The sequence below is a fragment of the Pithys albifrons genome, chromosome Z, assembly GCF_047495875.1.
Source record: "Pithys albifrons albifrons isolate INPA30051 chromosome Z, PitAlb_v1, whole genome shotgun sequence".
NCBI lineage: Eukaryota > Metazoa > Chordata > Aves > Passeriformes > Thamnophilidae > Pithys > Pithys albifrons.
Window position 1 is genome coordinate 76,231,809 of NC_092497.1, and position 21,573 is coordinate 76,253,381.

Sequence of the window (21,573 nt, forward strand, 5' to 3'; positions counted from 1 at the left end):
CACGCGCCGGCCCCCGCGGCAGGGGCGCGCGGGCGGGGCGGGGCCGCGAGGGGCGAGCGCCCCCCAGCGCGCGGGCGCCGCGCCGGTTACGTAAGCGCCGGCCCCCCTCGCGCGCCCCCCCCCGCCGGCGGTTATGCAATCGCCGCACTCAGACCCGCCGCGCGGCGCGCCGGCCCGCGCCCCGCCCCGCCCCGCCCCGCGCGCTCCCATTGGCCGGCCCGGCGCGGCGCCCGACGCCCATTGGCGCGGCGGCGCCGCCAGTCACGCGCGGCGCGGCGGCACGCGGCTATGAGCCGCGCAGCGCAGCGCTGACCTACTAACACACATCCCTCCGCGCCGCCGCCGCCGACGCGCGCACGGCCGCCCGCTCCGCCGCCACCGCCCGCCCCGCCACCGCCACCGCATCGCCGCCGCACCGCTCCGCATCGCAGCCCGCCTACCCCCGCGGCCCGGCGCGGGGCGGGGGATGCTCGGCGCTCCGCGGTGCGCTGCAGGTAGGAGGGCAGGCGCTAGTACGCGCGGTGCGCGGGTATAAAGTTGGGGTGTCCGCCCGGCGCATCGCTTCGGCCCCGGGCGGGGGGCGGCTCTTACGTAAGGCGAGCCCCGTCGGCCCCGGCCGCCACCGGGCGGGGAGGATCCGCCGGCGGGCGGCTCGGCGGAGGGGTGTCGGCCTGGGTGGCAGCGCGGGGGTGCGGGCCGGAGGCTTTCTCTGGCCGGGCGAGCTTCTTCCTGGCGTGCCTCGCTGGCCCCCGCGTGTCTCCGCAGCGATCTCGGGCAGCGCCGCCAGAGCGGCTCGCCCACGTTGCATAATGTGCCTGCGGGGAGCAGAGCTGCCCCGAAGGACTCCGTGCGGGGCGGAGGACTGGATCCCGGGCAGCGCCAGTCGTGCCTCGGCCACAGAGCCACCGGGAGCTGCTGCCGGAGCCTGCCGGCCAGAACTATCCCCCCGCTCGGACGGCGTAGGGCAATGTTCCCCGCCAGCAATCGGGATCAACGGCAGCGACCCGGGACTGGGGCTGCGGTTGCCTCTGCCAGCCCTTTCCGTCACTTTTTGTCGCTGTTTTTTAGGCGCTGCGGGACCGATCTCATAGTAGTTCCTGGAAATGTTGCATTATGTAACGAAGGAATTTGCTGGCAGCCGGGTTGGGAAGAGAGAGCTAATTATGCGATTTTATAATATCCCTACAAAGAAACTAGGACAATCTCACCTCGAAAAAAAAAAGCCCCCCAGACCCGTAACTGTAACAGGATTTGTTAAAGTGTGTTTAGTAAGGGAAGTAGACAACTGGATGAGTGGGGAGACGAGGCGCGCTCGCTGGGTGCGTGCCGGGTGCCTTAAAACGAGATTTGTGTTGGGTCTATATTTAGCCCCATCGCGTTTTAGCAATTGTGGCTTCAAGTGCTATTTCTGGTCTTTTCTCCAGAGCCGTGCATGTGTAAGACGTTCGAGGCATTTGCTCGGATTTTTAACTCTACGCTTTCGGAGGCGTTTTAGATGAGGCTGTATTTTTAGAGAAGGCGTTCCACCCAGCCGCCCTGCCATCTCTCCGGTACAGGTTTTCACTGGGGGGGGGGGAAAAAAGAAGGGGGAAGAAAAAACCAAATAAATAGGAACTGCTTAATTTAAGGAAGGAATGCGTTTATAGGACATCATCTCCGCCGCGCTGGAGGGGAGCGGCCGAGCCGTCCCTGCCGTGCCTGGCGGGCAGGGGGCCAGGTGCCCGGCTCCCCTGGGGCAGCGAGCCGGGCCCCGGGGGCAGCCGCCGGCACTAGGTCAGTGTGACATACCCGGCGGGCGGGGGAGCGGAGCCGGGGCGCGGAGCCTGAGCATTCCTCCTCGCCCACCTTCTCCTCCCCGAGGCTTGCGGGGGTCGCCTTGCCTCCCTTCCCCGGCGGCCGATGGGGCGCGGCGGCGGCGGGCGAGCGAGAGCTGGGGGCGCTGGCGCTCCCCCTCAGCTCTTTGTTCTGGCTGGGGCGGCGGCGGCGGGGCGGGCGGCGGGCTGAGCTGATAGCGGGGGCCGAGCGGAGGGGGAGTGGGCCGGGGCCATGCGCCGCCGGTCACGTAGGGGGCCACGGGCCGGGCCGAGCCGAGCCGAGCCGGGCAGGGCAGCCTTTGTGGCGGGGCGAGGTGCGTCCCCACCTCACTGCCCATCACCCCCTCAGTCCCACCGTCTCCTGCAGGCAGAGATCGCCAGACAAAGGCCCTCGCAGGTAGGCAAGAGATGAGCGGTTTCGTTCGCTTATACATAACGAAAGGCAACAGAAACATCATAAAAAAGAAAAAAATATCGCGGTTGCCCAGTTCTGTTATTTTTCCCAAGTCACTTCGGCGTCGCAGTGGCAAAGCCGTGCCTGGGTGTTCTGTATTCCTGGGTCAGCTTGTGCTTGTGTCCTCGATGGGACCATAGCTTGAAAGTTGCTGGCGTTAACTTGGCTTTCAAGATTAGGTGATCGTTTGTGGGGGTTTTTTGGTGGCTAAAGCGATTCTTCTAGTAGGTAAAACTAACATCACTGTGCATCTGACCAAAACCCTCCAAATTGTGTACTCCAGCCACAGTCTTCATGTTCATTGTACCTGACATACGTAATAGCAGCAAAGTATTTTAAAAATTTAATAATCTTAGTATTTGCATAAACCTTTTGCTACTTGATTATTGAGGTCAGGTACAGTCTTGATTGTGAGGCTGTTTTGGTGGTACTATTATGTTAAAACACTTTTCCCCCCCTTTTCCTTGTAACTTGAATGATTACACCCGGTTTCATTTTGTTTGCTCCTGTGTATGTAACCTACTTTGAGTCATCTTTGACCTCCTCAGTAATTAAGTCAATCTAGAGCCTTGTTTAAAATACTGCTATGTGCATTGCTTTTATGGTCCTTATTCAATCAAAATGTTGACTTAGATAGGAAACTCAAATGAATAAAAATTTGGGGTTTTGGCCCAAAGACCTGATTTAAAGCAACAAGCTCAGGGACTGCTGAATAAACATCTTTAATAACATTGGCACTAACAGTTATTGTTACTATAATTCTCACAGATGTCTTTTTTGAAGTTCTAATGCTCTTTAGATAGAATATCTTGGCTCTACTTTCCATTTTTATGTACTTAATATTTTTAACTCATGTTCCAAAGGAGTCTTACCCTAACTTGTAAAGTATCCTATTTCCTGGATTTGAATCCAAAGCCACGAGTTTCTGCTGTTTTGATGCCTTTTTTTTCCTCTCTTCTTTATAAGAAACTGATCTCAAGGTGTCAAAAAGCTTAGTCTTCCCATGAGCAGTATGAACTTACATGACCTCCACACAGCTTATCTCTTCTTAAGAAGGAACAGTATTTGCCTTGCTTTGGCCAAAATTTGTAGAACATGCATTCTTTCTTTTGCAATAAAGTATAAATAGAATCTGAGAAAGATATCAGTACAATGCTGCTTTTTTCCAATCCTTTATCTTAAAATAAAACTCATGAAAATAAACCATTAGCTCATTTTAAATTAACTTATTTTAACAAATAGTTATGCAAACTATCCTTATGCAATAGGTTTTTTCCAGACAGCAATCTTACTGCTGTTATAACATCACTGTGATGCAATAATATGAACAATAAAATCCTCTGTTTGAGTCTTATTACACTGTTAAGCAATGTATCTGACTCATCAGCTTAATTGACTCTTCTAGGTGACCTTGCCATGATTATTACAGCCAGTTATGAGATATAAATGTGCTTAGGCTATGTAATAGAAAAAAAATGCAAATAGATGGCCAATTCCTGCAATCCATACTAAAAGAAAGTGACAGTTTACTTCCATGTTAGTATTTTACAGTATTAAAACATTATTTTACAGTATTTCAAAACAATTATTAAAAAAAAGCCACAAGGTAATGTGACTGTGTAATACTGATGATAAGCTGTACTGCCAAAAATAAAATTGTGTAAGCAAGGGCATACTTGGACTTGACTGAAAATGTGATAGAAACAGAAGCAACATTCTTCAAAAAATGTATTAGAAGGTAGATCTTCTTTACTGAAGTCACCTTAGATACCCTGTATTTTTTCCTAATTCACAAGTTGGATTGATGCATGTCCAAATTAGCATACTATGAGACTGCATCTGGTGACAGATATTAAACAAATTCATTTTCTATCAGAAATAATGCCTTGTTTCAGATAGAACGTTGTTCCTTTTCTGGAGTTGCTCCACCTTGGTGTGATTTTTCAGTCTGTCCCAAAGTATTTAAATAATTAACTGTTTTTTGCTACAGAGGTGTCTGCACAGCAATATAGGTACCACTGCTGCAAGACCTTTTGCAAGTGGAATGTAACCCAATAAACAAAATTATGCTCAGTATGGGCAGTGGTTGGGGCCTTCTGACAGAACTGGATCTCTAAAGATTGCTGTTTCTGTTCCATTTGCAGTGAGTGATAGATCACAACATATTACAGTCGGTGTCTATTTCATGTATTTACTTCAGTTGTTATATAACAAGATGCATGTTTAGAGCATCAGTTTGGATTAATTGACATAATTCTTCTGCCTTTAAATAGAACCATATAAATTTAGGTCAGCTGAAGGTCTGGTCCATGCTTGGGATTTTAAGAACACAACTCAATAGGAGAGAGCTATTTGTTGTCAGAATAATTAATATTTGATTTTGGGAGGGGGAGGTGAGGGTTATGGCTTGTAACTAGGGCAAGGCTGAGATTGTATTTCCAGAACATGGTTGCTATTAAGTTACAGCTTTTTGCAGTTTAGTTCTTCCTGCTGTCAAGTAGCTACTGAAATGAGAAACATACTGTCATAGTACTGTAACTTCACTAACAGTTGTTGCTATTGAGGCTTTAGTAAAAGTACTGGAAAGCGATATGATATTTAAATTTCATATTTATATGCACATACTGTATCTATTACATATAAGTAATGAAATAGTTACCCAAGTCGTATATACATTTCATTTACTTCTCAGTTTTAAAATTCTTCTGGGTGCTTTGAGTGATATTCTTAGGTCTTGTTTTGCACCCTTTAAAACAGAACAATAAGCAGCTTATTTTGGGAAAAATAAACAGATCTGATAAAATCATACTGTCTTCATAAGGGAATGGAAAAAAATACAGGGCAAACTTGCACCTATTAAGCTTGACCAACCTTTTGAGCAACAACAACCCTTAATATATATTTTGTGCTCTCCAAATAATAATTTTATTTGCACAATTTGTGTAATTTACCTTTGGTATGCAGGCTGTACTTTAATGTGTTAATAAGTACAAATTAAGATAAACAGTAACTTAAGTAAATTTTATAACAATGACAGTTTTTTGTAAAAATTACATATGAGATCAGCTTTCTGGGTAATATGAATGTACAATAGTGTTCCAGCTGGCATGACAATCTTACTCATTTTTTCCTTACATTTGATTTAACAGCGTTATAATAAATGATTGCTGGTGTTCCCAATGGACTATATTTTGTGGACATAACCTGTGTTTCTTTTTCCTTTCAATAAGATGATCAACATTTTAGCAAAAGTGGGTCATCTTGTACAAAGCTATCATCATCATCCAGTGTTCCACTGACCTAATTACACATTGGTCCTGAAACAGTAAGCACTTAAGATGTCCATGAAGTTCTAAGAAAAGGTAACTGTGTGTAGGATCAGGATCAGTAGTTTTGCATTGCTCCATGCTGTTGTAATGGATTCATGGTCCTTATGCACATGACTATATAACAGCAGTGAATGGTGGTAATGTTTGAAGTGTAAATGCTTTTCCATTTTGTGACTGTCGATAACCTGCCATCATAGCATAAAATGCAGTCACCTAGTTTTTGCCCCAAAAGTTTTAAGTTCATTTGCTCTACATTGTCCAGACCCTTTTGCCCACAAATCTGTCCTAGGGATAATACCAATCTTTCAGTGGAGCCAGCAATGAAAGCTTTTCTTCAACAGGAGCATAATTTTACAGATTGTTTTAGATATAGGGCAAGAAGGATTATGTTGCAGGATTTCAGTGGGCATTAGTAAGCCTCTCTGTTGGAGAGGGTTTTTTAATCATGGGAGACCTCAATGGTGCAGAATTTCATCACATAATTTTGTCTGTGAGAAGCCGTACAGGTAGAACATGTCCCAAACTTCTCAGCATTGTTTACACAGGCTGCATATGCACTGCCTGAGCTTAAACGCAGCCTCCTGTCTCACGTGTGCAGTGAGAATGGTATTTTTTCTGTGCCTCATAAAAGTATCAAGACAGATAGCAACTGTTCTTAGAACACTTTGAAGATAAAGTGCAAACTACATCCTTCAGTTTTCCAAAATTTGGAATGCAAACTGGTTACTGGAATGTACCAACAACTTCTACAGGACAGGAGCTCTTTTAGTACGTAGACAGGTGTTCAAGATCAATACTCTGTGGCAGAATGGTGGCAGTAACATAATAATGATACCTGTGCAAAACATGGAGAACAGAAACTAAAAATAAGCAGAGGTGTCAATACAAGCTTCAATTGTTTTTCTAGAGTGTGCTGCCATATAGTGGTGATGGTGATAGAGGTGTGGTTCTTTAAAACATGAAGGTGTACTTGGGTATTATTCTATTTTTTTTAAGGCCTGAGATTTTTTTTGAGGACATGGTAACATAAAAGTGATTTGTGTTTAAGCATCCAATGTTAGAGGTGGGATTTCATTTAGTTTCTTAGAATCGCTCTCAAAATGTTGGAGCAGTAGAATTAAACACTTATTTTGTACTAGAATATGCTTGAAAAATTAAGCGTGGAAATAGCATGAATTATTTTGTTAAATGTGCAGTTATTCTGTGGGGAAACTTGCATACATGGTGAGACCTACATGCATTCTCTAAAGCAGAAATTACTTATGTAATTAAATTATACAGAAGAGAGAGAGGAAAGATTGTGGCTCTGTCCTTCAACCTTTGAGACATTTCAATTATTACAGTGTGAATGCAGAAGTCCCCAGGATCAAATCTTGAATGTGCTATGTTGTCACTTAAGTATTTTTTAAGTCTGTGGATAAATTAACTTTTTGTGATTTCTGCATACATAATTTCTTGCTTTAATAGCATGAGTCCTATACAATAGTGTCATTAATATTTGGATCTGGTATTGTGTTCTGCTTCTGTTGAAACCAATGGCAAATTTGCTGTGGGAGCAAGACTGGCTCTGTAATTAAGTTAATAGGGTCGAGTGTTATTACACTGTTGAATTGGCACTCAGTGCCATTAACATCAACCAACCAAATGTTGGTTTTATAACACTTTATGAGGGAGTGATAAAGCAATTGAAAAATTAATCATAAGGGAAAATATTGGAATTTGAAATGTAGTCAGAGGAATCATTACAGTTCATTAATTTATGTGTAAATACTGATGTTTTCCAGTGGAATTATAAAATTCAAGTGAAGTGGCGTGACTAGTTCCATTAAGGGCAGGTTGCCATTATCATCAGATGGAATTTAATTTGTTTGCAGACTCAGCATTGGGCTGATCCACATGGAGAAGTATTAATAAGCAAGGATTTCTACTCCTATTTGTAAAGCTGCAATTCCAGTTACCGTGATATGGAAAGAGTTAAAAATCTATTTTTGTTTTGTTAATTTGCTAAAGTAATAGCATTAGCTCTAACTGCATAAATAGCAAACTAGTATGACTGTGTCAGTGGGTTACATGTCTGTCCTGACAGCCTTTCTGATGGACTCTGGCAGAGAGCAAAGTTGAATACTGCATGCAAAAACATGGTAGTTTTGATACATGCTTAATGTTTGCTGTAGATTGTATTCTACTTACGTTCTGTCTGTGCCAGGAACAACGTGTACAGGAGGGAGAGTGGCCAAAACAGAAGTATCAGTGCTACAGTGAGCAGATTGTGTGCTGGAATGGCCCAATCTGCTGATGTCCCATGGAACGGGGGACATGAACCACTCTGCAGCTTTTTGTGCTGTGTGCAGTTCAGTGGTAGTGGTTTACATGCAGTGAGTTTTTATTGATGACAATATTAATGAACAATGTCATTAGTCTACATTCATTTAGGAAAAAAAACCCCTCAATCCAATAATATTTTCCTAATTATTATTACCATTATTAGTATTTTTCCTAGACCACAGTGTTGGACAAACACTGATGTGGAATCACTTTCAGCTGGAGACCATTACAGCTTGACAGAGTCAGAATTCTTATCCTGAAACAGTCTTGTTGAAGACTAAACATACTGGGTTTGTATAGGTATGGTTTTGTTCTTCTAAAGCATCCACTGATTATACAAGTCCTTTCTGTTGCTGGCATTTCAAGTACATGTAGATGTTCTAGGGTATGTGGCATATAGGTATAATAATGGATGCATACATATGAGCTTCTGTTCTTGGAGAATAAATGTTTGTGTTTGGGTTTGAATTTAGCCATCCAGTCTGTTAAAAGTGGCAAGAGTTTTGAATTGGTAAGGACCTGAAATTTCACAAAAGATGTTTTGAACCCTTTTTACCTAAGTGAGAGTTGGCTGAGATGCGTTCTAAGACACAAGTGATGATTTCCGAGGTATTCTTACATGTTACACTGTTGCCTGCTGTGTGCCATAGAAGGTGTCTGCAGTTCCTCAGAGACCCAGTAGTTGCTGCTGGTATGAGTGAATACAGTAATTGTAGTATATCCAGACAAGTTACTGATCAGTAATCGTGCATTCCCACTGCTACAGAGTAATGAAATCACAGCATTTTTCTGTTAGTGTAAAGTGATGTTACAGAGACCAAATACTCAACAAATGTGACAAAAGGTCAAGTGGCCTTGTATTCTCTCTCCTTTTTTTTTATTCCTTAAATTCTGTATGTTCTACAATGACTTTTTAAAGTGTTAAATTGCAGTAGGTTTAAAATGGCTTATATATGAATTGAACCATTGATTACACTTAGCAGAGAAATGGACAAAATGGCTATTCAGCTGCTTCAGTAAATCAAATTGTAGCAAAAGTTTGACAAACAGATGTTACTTTGTTGTGGAGCTTATTTTTGTTTTGCAGTCTGATCCAGCTCCTATGTAAATTGAAAGAAAACTCCCTTTTACTCCAGTTAGAATTTTGGATCAGGGTCTAACTGTGTAATTGCTTGTGTCTTAGAGGTACTTTTCTTCTTTTCAAACATGGCAATTTGTGGTGCTGCCTTTGCACTAAAATGTTAGATGCCGTCTTTGGTGTGGCTGACTTCTAACTCTTTTTCATTAAGGCTGTATTAACAAAGACAAATAGTTACATGTCAGAATTAACCGTGGATTTTAGGAAATTCTACTTAGTTGTTCTTTTAAATGTGCTAATTTTTTCATGACAGAAGAGTTGGCATGGTTTGATGGAACAGAACACAGCTTGAAACCTTAGTCTTTATGACCCTGCGTAATTGTTATTACATCACTCACTCCACTTTGCCTTCTGGAAAAGGCAAGAGAAACTGGCAGAATACAATTCATTAATTCTTTTATAACTTTCCTGACTGATAATCTTAAAATTAGTTTCATTAGTCATTGTAAAAACATTCCCAATAAATAGAGACATTAATCTGAAGTGGCTGGTGTTTGTGTGTGGGTTTTTTTGTTGTGTTATTTTTTTCTTTTTTTTTTCCTTTTCCTTTTTGGTGGTTAGTTTTGGGTTTTTTGGTTGTACAGGCAAGAATGATTGCTGATTTGATAATCAGTTCTATAAAAGCACTTGGCATGCTACATTCATTTTACCGGGAACATGACTGACTGGAAAATGAGATACTGAGAAGTTATATCTCAGATCAAGACCTAATGATCTTATTAGAATAAATATTTTTGCCTTAAGAAGGACTAAATACAGCAAGTGCTAATTTAAATGCAAAATTCATATTTAATGATTAAAATGTCTGAAGCTAAAGGTTAGGCTAGTCTCTATTAATAGTAAGACTTTTAGGTTTAAACTTTCACTTCAATGCAAACACAGTTTTCTGAGGTGCACACACCTACCTTAATGGTATTAAACTTTACTTTTGGCAAATTGTCTTATGTCAATGCAAATTATGAATTAAATGTTATTTCTTTAACGTATTTTTCAATACTGACTTTAAAATTTTCTTTCTAAGACACATGAAATAATTATGTAATTTTTTGTCTATATTTTTCAATTAAGTATTTGCTCAAATTATGTGTGTGAACTTGCTAGTTTGAATTGATGTGACTGATCTGAAAGGCATTTTAAAGTTACATGTGGGTATGTGTAACCATATATATACACACACACACACGTATATATATTTTTTTACAGGTTTCAAAAGCAGAAACCAAATGTTTAATAGCTTGAATGGTGGTATTTTAAGACAATAGAAAGCACTCCAGCTTCTATAAATAAGCTTATGTTACTTTTAATGTATGAAGGACCCAAATACATTGCATTTCTAAGTCATACCCGACAACTGTTTCAGAAGAGATGCTTTAACGGGGAACAAGATATTTTCCAGTGCCGCTCATCAACATGCCTAATGTCTTGCAGCATTAAGTGTTGGAAGTTTGTTTGGTCAGTGATGCCATGGAAACTTCTGTGACAGCATTACAATAGGATCAAACTCAAGTATTTTTGATTGATTTTTTCCTTGGATCATATTGCATTTGTCTTGAAAGCAAATCTACTACCTAGGTATCATAGATTTTAGAATATTAGTTACTTCAGTGTTGGAGTGTCTTCATATTGTAGCAGGTTTAATAAATCAAGTGCTAGTCTAAGCTAGTTATCGAAAGCTACTTTTATATATCCCAAACCAGCAATTCCTATGTAGTAATGAAATTCTCTATTTATTCCAGGTTTTTAAGAAGATTCCCATTGAAACTACTAAGAAAATTGATTCTAAACAATTCTGTCTGAGATGAAAGAAAAGGAAGAATGTGTGTGGATTTAAAATTCCTGTATTTATCACGTTGTGGAGTAAGAAGTATTGGGGAGATAACTTTCTCTGTTGCTTATTGTAGATTTACTACAAATTGTTTCTGATGCAGCTGAGAAAAATGCAGACCCTTAAAAAGGAGCACGGACCTGTTGACACAAGTAGCAATGTGGACAAAATCATGGTACTTAAGTCCACCTTAGCAGAAGTATCTGAAGAATTGTCTACAAATGAAGATATACTACTTACTGAAGCAAGTAGTGGAAAAAGCAAATCTTCAGCTTGCCGGAGAAAGCGAGAATTCATTCCAGATGAAAAGAAAGATGCTATGTATTGGGAGAAAAGGCGGAAAAATAACGAAGCTGCCAAAAGATCTCGTGAAAAACGACGACTGAATGACCTTGTCTTGGAGAACAAACTAATTGCACTGGGAGAAGAGAATGCCACTTTGAAGGCAGAGCTGCTTTCTTTGAAGCTAAAGTTTGGTTTAATTAGTTCTGCAGCCTATGCCCAAGAGATACAGAAACTCAGTAGCTCAACAACTGTGTATTTCCAAGACTATCAGAGTTCCAAATCAAATATTAACTCATTTGTAGATGAACATGAACCATCTATAGTTGGTAGCAGTTGTATTTCTGTCATTAAACATTCTCCTCAAAGCTCAATATCTGATGTGTCTGAAACGTCAACTGTAGAACATACCCAGCCAAGTCGTATACAAAGCAACTGCAGAAGTCCTGAAAATAAGTTCCAGATTATAAAGCAGGAGCCCATGGAATTAGAGAGAGAGCCAAGAGATGACAGAGGTTCCTATAAAGCATCCATATACCCAAACTATGTGGGAGCTGCCTTTAATGTGTACTCACATTCTCCTCCTCTCTTGCAAGTTAATAGGTCCTCCAGTAATTCCCCAAGAACGTCAGAAACTGATGATGGTGTAGTTGGAAAGTCATCTGATGGAGAAGATGAACAGCAGGTTCCTAAGGGTCCAATTCATTCCCCAGTTGAACATAAAAATGTTCATGCAACAGTTAAAGTTCCAGAAGTGAATTCTTCAGCTTTGCCTCACAAGCTTCGAATTAAAGCCAAAGCCATGCAAGTTAAAGTGGAAGCAATGGATAATGACTATGATGCAACACAGAAATTGTCATCGCCCATTGACATGTCCTCAAAAAGACATTTTGAGCTTGAAAAACATGGTGCACAGAATTTGGTGCATTCTTCTCACACTCCTTTCTCGGTTCAAGTGACTAACATCCAAGACTGGTCACTTAAACCAGAGCTCTGGCATCAGAAGGAACTCAACGTTAAAATTCAGAGTGGTTGCAAAACTGGAGTTATTGAAATAAAAGACAACATCTACAATGTATCTGAGTCAGAGAACCTCTATTTGAAGCAGGGCATAGCAAACTTATCTGCAGAGGTTGCTTCACTTAAAAGACTTATAACTACACAAATCTCTGCATCAGACTCTGGTTAAGTTACTACTGAATCGGTTTAAAGGATGTCATTTGCAGTAGATCAATATGTTTTGTATGATGCTGAATTTTCACTGGACTTGTGATGTCATTTCACTGTAATGTTCACATAATGTCTGATTGGTGTCTTTTTGTGCACAAATTATTATGAAGACTAGGTTGTGTTATGATCACTATGCCTTGAGTATAGTCAATTAGCCTGTACAAAGGCTGTATATAGTGAACTTTATTTTCTTTTTGTTCTTCTACTACAAAGCGTGCAAGTTACCAGTTACAATAAAATATTGGTGACAAACACAGAACATCTACTCCAGTTCAGTTGATTTTATGAACTTGTAAATAAGTTGTTAATTAAAAACTGGGTTTTTTTCTTACACTGTGCTCAACTTCACTTACATTTTAGGTTTTTACAGCCTAACAACCAAATTACAATTTACAACATGTGTGATCCTTCTGGCCACCTTTTTCCTTAATATGTTTTTGGGAAGAGAAGTAAAGTGAATATTTATAAATGAAACAGTACCAGTTTATAGCCTTAGCCTTCTTTAACTTATTTATTAGAAGAAGTCAACTAAACCCATGCAAATTCTAACCCAGTAACTAAGATCACCAACCTTTTTTTTCTCCTTCAATTTTAAAAGAGACAGTAATGAGTTTCCTGAATGTTTTAGTGTGAAAACCAATTTTTTCAATATTATAACTTGGTGTTCTAGGTGAAATTAGTTAAGTCAGATCTGTGCATCTGCAAAGTTTTCAGAGCCTTCCAGTGACAGAATCAGACAGCACCACCTTTGCATACCTCTTGTATACCAGCGTTTTTCCATGGTAGGCTGTGGGCCACCTGTAGGTGAAGGATAAGGCTACTGCATCTGTAAACTCTGAGCTCTACTAGGCAAATACACAAAGGCTAGGCAATAGCAGTTGAAGAGGTAGAGGAGATCATCTGCTATTTTAATTCCCAGTATGGGACTTAATTCAATTATGTATGAAGTAAGTCTTGCCAGCAATTTGGCCTTGGTTTCAATGGCTTAGTTAACTGAACTGGAATACTCTTGCTAAAGGGCATTTTGCTTAAATGTAAAACAGCAACTATGTGAAGAACTGCACAATCCAAATACTGCTAGCCCTTTACAACTTATGCAGAGAACATGTTCTTCACTTGATGACTGGACAGGACTGTGGTGCTCTTTGCCTTTCAGAACAGCCATTCAACCATGGAGTCTAGAATTGCATCACATATCCTTGGTTTGGCTTACCAAAGTCTTTCATTTTAAAATTAAAAATAAATTATAAATAGACATGGCAGAGATTCTTTTCATGATACTTCCCCTTTCTTTTAACATACTAATAAATCAGACTTAAGAAATAAGCTTTTTCTGAAAAGGCTTTTTATTAATTTCCATAGTGTAAAATGAATGGAACCTTTCCGTAGGCTTAAAATACTAATTAACAAAGTGATATGTAGGTATTGTTTTTCAAATTCGTACTTGACATGAGTGAGAGGAAGTATGTCAATTTTTTGGGGATATGAAGAGGAGTCTGAGTCACTCCTGATAGCTCTGAAGCTTGGTCCAGCAGTCAAGGCAATGGCAGAACTCCCTGATGTCAGAGAGGCCAGGATTTGATTCTGTGCCTTTTCAGGAGCTGATGATTCAGTTGTGTTCTGGGAGGACCTTTGCACAGAAATCACTGGTACTTTCTGAGCTTTTTTGAGCCTTCTAACTGCTGTGCTGTATTTGTGGCATTCAGAGTTAATAAACTGCTATTCTTTTTCCATGCCTTAATAATACAATAGACCCCATAGCTGGGCTCTGTATGTATTTGGTAATTAACATAGATGACATTTCAATGTTACTGAAAATAAGCTCAGGATTATTGCATGAAATGTAAAAATTTGCATTGAATGATGGGGATATAAGACATGAGGCAGTGATTCTACTGTCTCTTTGCTTGCTAAGTATCTTCTGTAAGCAACAATAAAGTTCTTTAAATATTTTGCGTATTATTTATCACATGTAATGTGTTCAAGGAGAGGACTTAAACTCTCAGTGTTGCCCTCTGTGAAAGCCTAGATCTATTGGGTTTTTTTCCATTTCTTGTTAGAATTGTTTGTCATAATGGAAGAATGTTGTCCTCTTTCTAGCTCATTATATATTTTGTGTATCTGTTTTGTGCAATTAATACTTAACAGTAATGATGTAGTTGATTTGTTGAAGGATGTCATTGCAAGAAAGTTATAGCATGGAGCTTAGGAGCACAATCAGATGTTATTTATACTCCCTTTATACCTTAGTGTTATGCTTCATTTGAAGAAAGAAATAAATAATTTGTCTTTTGTTCAAAACCAGTTCTAACTACAACATGCTTTTCTATTATGTTCATTGTCATGGTCCAACACAGGGGTGATAGCTAAGTGGATGACAAGTCTTCCTGTGCTGAAGTTACTGTTTCTGCAGCTAATATTTGGAATATCTTCCCCAGGCTTGTTAAAGTTACAAAAGGCAGGAGTATTGGTGGTACCTATGAAGCCCGTTCTTGGCTACAGTTGCAAACCTGAGCTGCCCAGCTGCTGTAAATGAGGTGTAGATGACCTCCTCACTGGGAGACCCTCACCCTCCTTGCCCATCTTTAGCCTGCTTCCCTTTAGGATGTGATATGGGAAAGACAGTCACACTGAGGGTGGAAGGGAGAGAATGTAGCGGGACTCCCCTGCTCCAACTTTCAGCTAATACATAGTGTATGACTAGAGGCGGTGTGGAAGCTGTGCCCAGTGACATCAACTGGTGGCTAATGAGCACTGTGAATTGTGAGTATCAAGTCCTTTGTTAAATTTGCATAACTTAATTGTATATAAACAGGGATATGTTCTATCAATACCAATATTTTGATAGATGTATATAGAGATGATGTGTGAATATGCCCATGTGTATACTGAGCCCATGCATTATGATTTTCTGAATAGCCTCAACTTTCTGCCTTCAGTAAAACTTACCTATTACATGAGATATATTTAAATTTTATTAATAAATGTGCAGCCAAATATCCCCTTATTCATGATAGGAGACAGCCAATTCTCATTATTCTTGTCTCATTGTATCAGCTGTTTTCATTATAGCCCTAATGTCTACTTGAGCAGTTTATGAGACTAAAAACATTTCTGTGGAACTTGAATGTAAAATAAACATATTTCTGAAGTTTGAGTAAAATACAAACTTCTAAAAAGCTTTTCTACTTGTTAGTATGTAAATGTGCCATTTAAAACCATGTACAAAGAATTTAGCAGGAAACTCACAGAGAATCCAGCTAATATGGCCTTTTTTTATACCATATTGTTTTGAAAATACGTATATAATTTATTGCACAATACAGGTTTGGTAACTACAAGAGTACAACAAAAGAGTTATTGGTATTTCTTGCGTAAAAATGAATAGCACATATTGTTCCATTACAGTGTCAAATCAAAAGTTAAAAACACTAGGCCAAATCCTAGGGATTTTAATTCAGTGTTAAGTTCTACTTTCCTTAATAAAGTAAACTTTTTGTGTGCAATAAGGGACTTACTCAAGATAAGTAACGTTACCAAGATAGAAGCTTTACAGTTCACTCCTGGCATGGACTCCTAAGACTAACTCCTTTGTGACACAACAGTGGTGTAAAGATCACTTTATTCATATCACTGGAGTTGTAGGGATCTTATATATGGAAGAGAAGGCAGCCAGATACTCAACTATTATTTATCCAATGGCAACTCTAAAAGACTTGGTGAATTATTAGCAAAAGGTCAGAATAGAGGCTTAGTGTTTATTTGCTTGAAAGAGAAAGGCTCAGAAGACATTTTGTTTTATGACTCCAAAAAATAGCTGGAATGCATCTATGCTTTTTATGAGTTGACCAGCTATTACCTGTGTGCCAATCTTGCTTGTAGTAATTCTTTTTCCTATGGACATTATGGAGCATCACAAGATTACAAACAAGTGCTTGGAAGGAACAATTGGCAAGGCCTGTAGCTCTGCCATGATTTTATGTGAGTTTTAAAATCTCAAAGGCAAGCATCCTCCCTGCTTCTAGTGCCTTTGAAAGAGATCTGATCTGAAAAACCTGCATCAGTCCAAAGGTCCTGAGGATGCTAAATGGCAATCTAATACTACCAACATTCAGATAACACGGTCAGTTTCTCGTCCACTGTCTCTTACTCCCCCTATAAATTGATGTACAACTCAAAATGTCAGCCTATTGTTAAGACTTACCCGTGCTATTCAGGTGCAGGGATATGCAAATGCCTAAATGGCATTTGTAAGTTAGTAACTTACACATTTAAAAGAATCAGGCTACCCTGCTCTCCTTATATGCTGGCATTGGTATGCATTATGTCTGTATTTCTGAGGATGGTACTGAACAAATTTCTAACAATTTGGATCTCCAAAAATTCTCATAAATTTAGTATATAAATATACTGAGGACACGTTGCAGTCATTTCCATGGCAGTTGTGTTATACAACCCTGAAAGATATTAATGATTTGTATAACAATCAGAAAATACCAAAGCATAATATTCTATCACATCATATAACTGAAAAGATGATAAAGTCCAATGAGAGCCATTGTAGCAGAACACATTTCTCTGTGTTCACGACACTATACACATCAATAGACAATATGTGCGTGAAGTATTTCGTTCTCATTGTCAAAAAAAGATGTGGTGACATCTTTTTAAAAGCTTTGTAGTTAAAAATGTGAACAAGCAAACATCAAAAATCTTTGTGAAGCAAAACAATGTTGGACAAGTGACAATAACAGTTAACCAACATATATGACCTATCTATATTTTATAGGGCTGAAAGGAATTGTTTCTATTTTCTCATTTTCTGTAAAACTAACAAGGTTACTGTCAGAAATGCAAATTTTACCTTCTGTAATGAAATAATATTTAAGTCACTGAAAAATACAAAAGTAGGAAAAAGGCAAACAGTGGTTACTTGATGGAATGACATGCAGTAGAATGGAATAAATCAAGCTGTCAAGGACCTACAATGATTATCTAGTCCCACTGCCTGAACACTGCAGGGTTGACTAGAAGTTGAAACCCATTATAGAGGTTATTGTCCAAAAGGCTTCTTGTAAGGCACTGACAGGCATGGAACCTCCCCAGTGCAGCTTTGAACGATTCCCACATGTCCTGTCTCTGGATACTAGGCAGTAAAAATCAGCACCTCCCTCTCCATTTCCCCTCCTCAGGAAGCTGTAGAGAGCAAGAGGTCACTCCTCAGCCTCCTCTCCAAACTAGACAAACATAAAGTCCTCAGCTGCTTAGCCTTTCATCTGCCAAGCATCTGCCAGAGAGGAGATGAGCAGAAGAAATACCAGCACCAATGCTGGATCTGAAACAACATCAGTAAAGACTGTGCTCATGGGCCACAGCGTGGTTGCCTTTTCCTGGCTGCTCACCAGTCAGGCAGCCCAGTGCATGGGCTGGTGCCTGGTGGTGTCCTCCCACAGGAGCAGAACTTTGCACTTACCCCATTGAACTCCTCAGTGCTCTTGCCTTGTAAAGGTACAGACCCAGGGTGATGCAGAAAGCAACACCAAATCATGACTCCAGGCAGGAGGACGGAATTGGCTGCTGCCATAACAAGGCTGCGCCAGGCAGTGCAGGCTGTTAGGAGAGCAGAGACTTAGAACATGAGGGCAGAGGGTGGCATGAGCAGCCTGGCATAATGAATGGTGGGGCATAGGCTGTAACTAGAGACCCTCGCTTCATCTGGAAACCTCTGCCCTGTGGCCAGCTACAGAAATGGGGGTGGAGCTGGGCAGCACTTGCCTTTGGGGAGAATAATGAGGACAGCAACACCACCTGCACTGTTCATAATATTGGGACTTTTTCTGAGTTTCATACATTTATTTTATTTGGATAGTTAGCTCTCAAGGGCTGAGAGCCTTTGGGGGCTGGCACATGCCCCAGCTGATGGCCCAATCCCAATGTGGCCAATCCCTGAGGCATCCTCCAAGGTCACCCATGGAGTACCGTCCTCTTGTTGGCTGGAGAGCTGTAGGGCTGCTGGCCCATTCTTTGGGGGTCACTGTGGCCACTTGGGGAGGGCTCACTGCCCCATTGGGAAACGGAGGGCCCAGGAACAGACTCTTTTGGCTCCTGAGGCTCTTTGTGCTCCAGCAGCAATGGCAATGGAAGCAGATAGGGGTCTGCTGGGATTCCCACCCATGGCAGTGAAGGAGGTGTTGGGGACCTCATCCACGGTGCAGCTTGCAGGGCTCTCAGAAGGGCTGGAACCTGGGCAGGAAAATAGAGCTGCTGGACCAGCAGAAGGCTGGCCTGCCTGTTGCACCTTCGAACAGCAGCACAGATAAGCTGTTGCAAGAATGTCACTGTGGTAAACTCATTTTCATCAATTACATGGTTGTTCTGGATGTCCATGTCAGTGTCCTTCACTGTGGCTGCTTCCATCCAGTTGTTCATGAAGATCTGCCTCAGCCTTGTTTGGACCCAGGGTATCAGAGTATCTAAGAGGCATGGGTACTTCTGGAATAGCATCACCCATTCTTCAGGCTGGAGAATGCTCACAGAAGGCCTGGGCAGTCCTCCTGCAGACAGTGGTTGAGGTGCTTCAGGGGAATGGAGGTCAGGGATACCTGGGTGTCTGGGATCTCCTCTCACCTGGTGAATGATGACTGATGGTGTCTCAGTTAGTGCAATGACATGCTCTATAGAGTAATTTTCTCCCCCCACTGAGTGTAAGGTGAACAGAGTCTTCCTTTTGCTGAGGGGACACTCAGGTGTATTCTCTGCCCACCACAGGATGCAGGTGTAACAGGACTGGTGGAAGCATGGCAGTATGTAGCTGACCTCCTCCCAGTTGTCCAGGCAGATGGAACAATGGTTTTCTATCTCTGTGGCCATGCTCTTCACTCATTGAAGTGGGCTAGGGGGATCCGGAGTTATGAGTTGCTCACTTTTAACAGCTCTGCATCAGCAGATGTCACTCTAGAAAGGGAGGAGGCACCATAGCCATTGCCTGGATCCAGGAGTAGAAGAAATGCCCCAGTCCCTCAGCAAGCAAACCTTCCCAACTCTGTGGGATGAGGTTTCCCTTCCCAGCTCACCTCTGCTGTTGTGAGCACACTCCCTGTCTGTCCTGCCTGCCTGAACCTGGCAGGGAGGGGGAAAATTCTCAGATCGCTCTGGAGTTGAGCACAGAGGAGTGACAACTCTCCTCACACAATGTCAGCATCAAATGTCTCACTCAGCACTCCAAACCTCACCAAATGTTCAGCTGGAGTCATAGAATCATAGAATCATTGAATGGTTTGGGTTGAAAGGTGACCTTGAAAATCATCTAGTTACAACCTTCTGCTGTGGGCAGGGACACCTTTCACTAGACCAGATTGCTCTGAGCCCCATCCAACCAGATCTTGAATGCTTCCATGGATGGGGCATCCAAAACTTCCCTGGGAAACCTGTTCCAGTGCCTCGCCACCCTCATAGTAAAGAATTTTTTCCTAATACCCGATCTAATCCTACACTTTTTCAATTTTCACCCATTCTCTGTTGCCCTGTCACTATATACTCTTGTAAATAGTCTTGCCCCATCTCCCTTCAGGTACTGGCAGGTCACAATTAGGTCAGCCTGAAGCCACATCTTTTTCAGGCTGAAAAATCCCACTTCTCTCAGCCTTTCCTCATAGGAGAGGTGATCCATCCCTCTAATTATCCTGGTGGCCTTCCTCTGGACATGCTCCACAAGCATTCAGAGCTGGATGCAGTGTTCCAGTTGGGGTCTTACTAGAGTAGAGAGGCAGAATCCCTTCCCTCACCCTGCTGGTGACACTGCTTTTGAGGCAACCCATGACACAAGTGTCTTTCTGGGCTGCAAGAGCAGAATTTCCAGGGCATGTCCAGCCTCTCATCCATCAGCACCCCCAAGCCCTTGTCAGCAGTGCTGCTCTTGCTCTTTTCATCCCCCAGCCTATATTGATACTGGTGGTTGCCCTCACTCAGATGCAGCACCTTGTACTTGGTCTTGTTAAACAGCATGAGATTTCCATGTGCCCACTTCTTGAGACTGTCTAGGTCCCTTTGGATGGCATCTCATTCTTTGGATGTGTCTGGGCATGAGCTGCTTGAGTGAAACTTGTTACCCAGTTATAGGCAGTGAGGGATGCCAGGTCACAACCCACCCCTGCAGGGGCACAATCTGTCACTAAGAGACATCACAATGGGCCATCAGTGTTCATGGATTTCTGTTTCAGTATATGTATCTGAGCTTACTGCCACACCACTACAAACTCCATCCCCCATCTCTTGCCTTATACTTGGTATCGATGTCTAATGCCAGTCACTGAGGCTTTGGCTGTGTCTTCTGAGGGTCCTGTCAGATCACTCTGGCCATGACAGACATGTCCAAGCATATGCAGCAAGACAGTTCACTCAGCAACATCTTGTGCCTCCCTGGGAGGCTCCAGGCCAAAGTCCCACAGGCTCCCCACACACTACACACTGCTGACCAGTCCTCTGGACTCCCCTGATTTCTCTCATGATGAGTCACAGAAAACACTTGGCTCACTTTGATGGGTCTTCTGATATCTTTCTTTCCTAGACAGAAGGCACAAGGGTGATTCCCCCTGCTCAGTACCCATCAGACCTCATCCAGGCACTGAATGGTCTTTCTGGTCCCAGAGAAGATTGACCAAGAAGAGGGGCTCAGGGCTTTACAGCAAAAATGCTCAGTTGGGATGTATCTGGTTCAGCCTGCAGCAGACAAGGCATTGGGACACCTCATAGCACACCCTGGTGCTTCTGGAAAAGGCATCAAGGGGATAGGGACAGCCTCATGAGTGGGTGAGAGATGGTATATGGTAGGTAGGTATGGCCAAACTTTGCGAATGAAGATTTGGGCAGGGCTGTCCCCACGTGGGTGTGCCCTTCCAGCCTGCACAGTGGATTTTAGGTGAGGCTCAGCGTGCGCAGAACTGGCCCCACCGTTTAAGTCCTGAGGTTCATCTGCCACGGCCGAGCGAGCTTGGACGGTGACAGTGAAGTCCTCAGGACTAGAACCTACAGAACCCGGCATTTCCCAGGAGGTCTCCCATCCAAGTACTAATCCGGGGCCGACCCTGCTTAGCTTCTGAGATCTGACGGGATCGGATGTCAGGGAGGCATTTAACTGCCCGTGAGAGATGGTGGCATCTCCTGAAACTACAGAGGTT

General features: G+C 42.2%; 1 protein-coding gene across 4 annotated transcripts; it reads left to right on the plus strand.

Annotated features, from left to right (window-relative positions):
• Positions 1-298: 298 nt before the first annotated feature.
• NFIL3 (nuclear factor, interleukin 3 regulated) lies at positions 299-14,698 on the plus strand. 4 transcript variants are annotated; one of them, XM_071580031.1, is made up of 3 exons: positions 299-494; positions 1,425-1,550; positions 10,797-14,698. In XM_071580031.1, the coding sequence occupies exon 3, from the start codon at positions 10,983-10,985 to the stop codon at positions 12,354-12,356; it is 1,374 nt and encodes a 457-aa protein (XP_071436132.1). In that variant the 5' UTR covers positions 299-494; positions 1,425-1,550; positions 10,797-10,982; the 3' UTR covers positions 12,357-14,698. The 4 variants fall into 4 exon arrangements, with proteins under 4 accessions (XP_071436132.1, XP_071436130.1, XP_071436134.1 ...); XM_071580029.1 differs by lacking the exon at positions 1,425-1,550; XM_071580033.1 differs by lacking the exons at positions 299-494; positions 1,425-1,550 and adding an exon at positions 2,062-2,211.
• Positions 14,699-21,573: the final 6,875 nt, after the last annotated feature.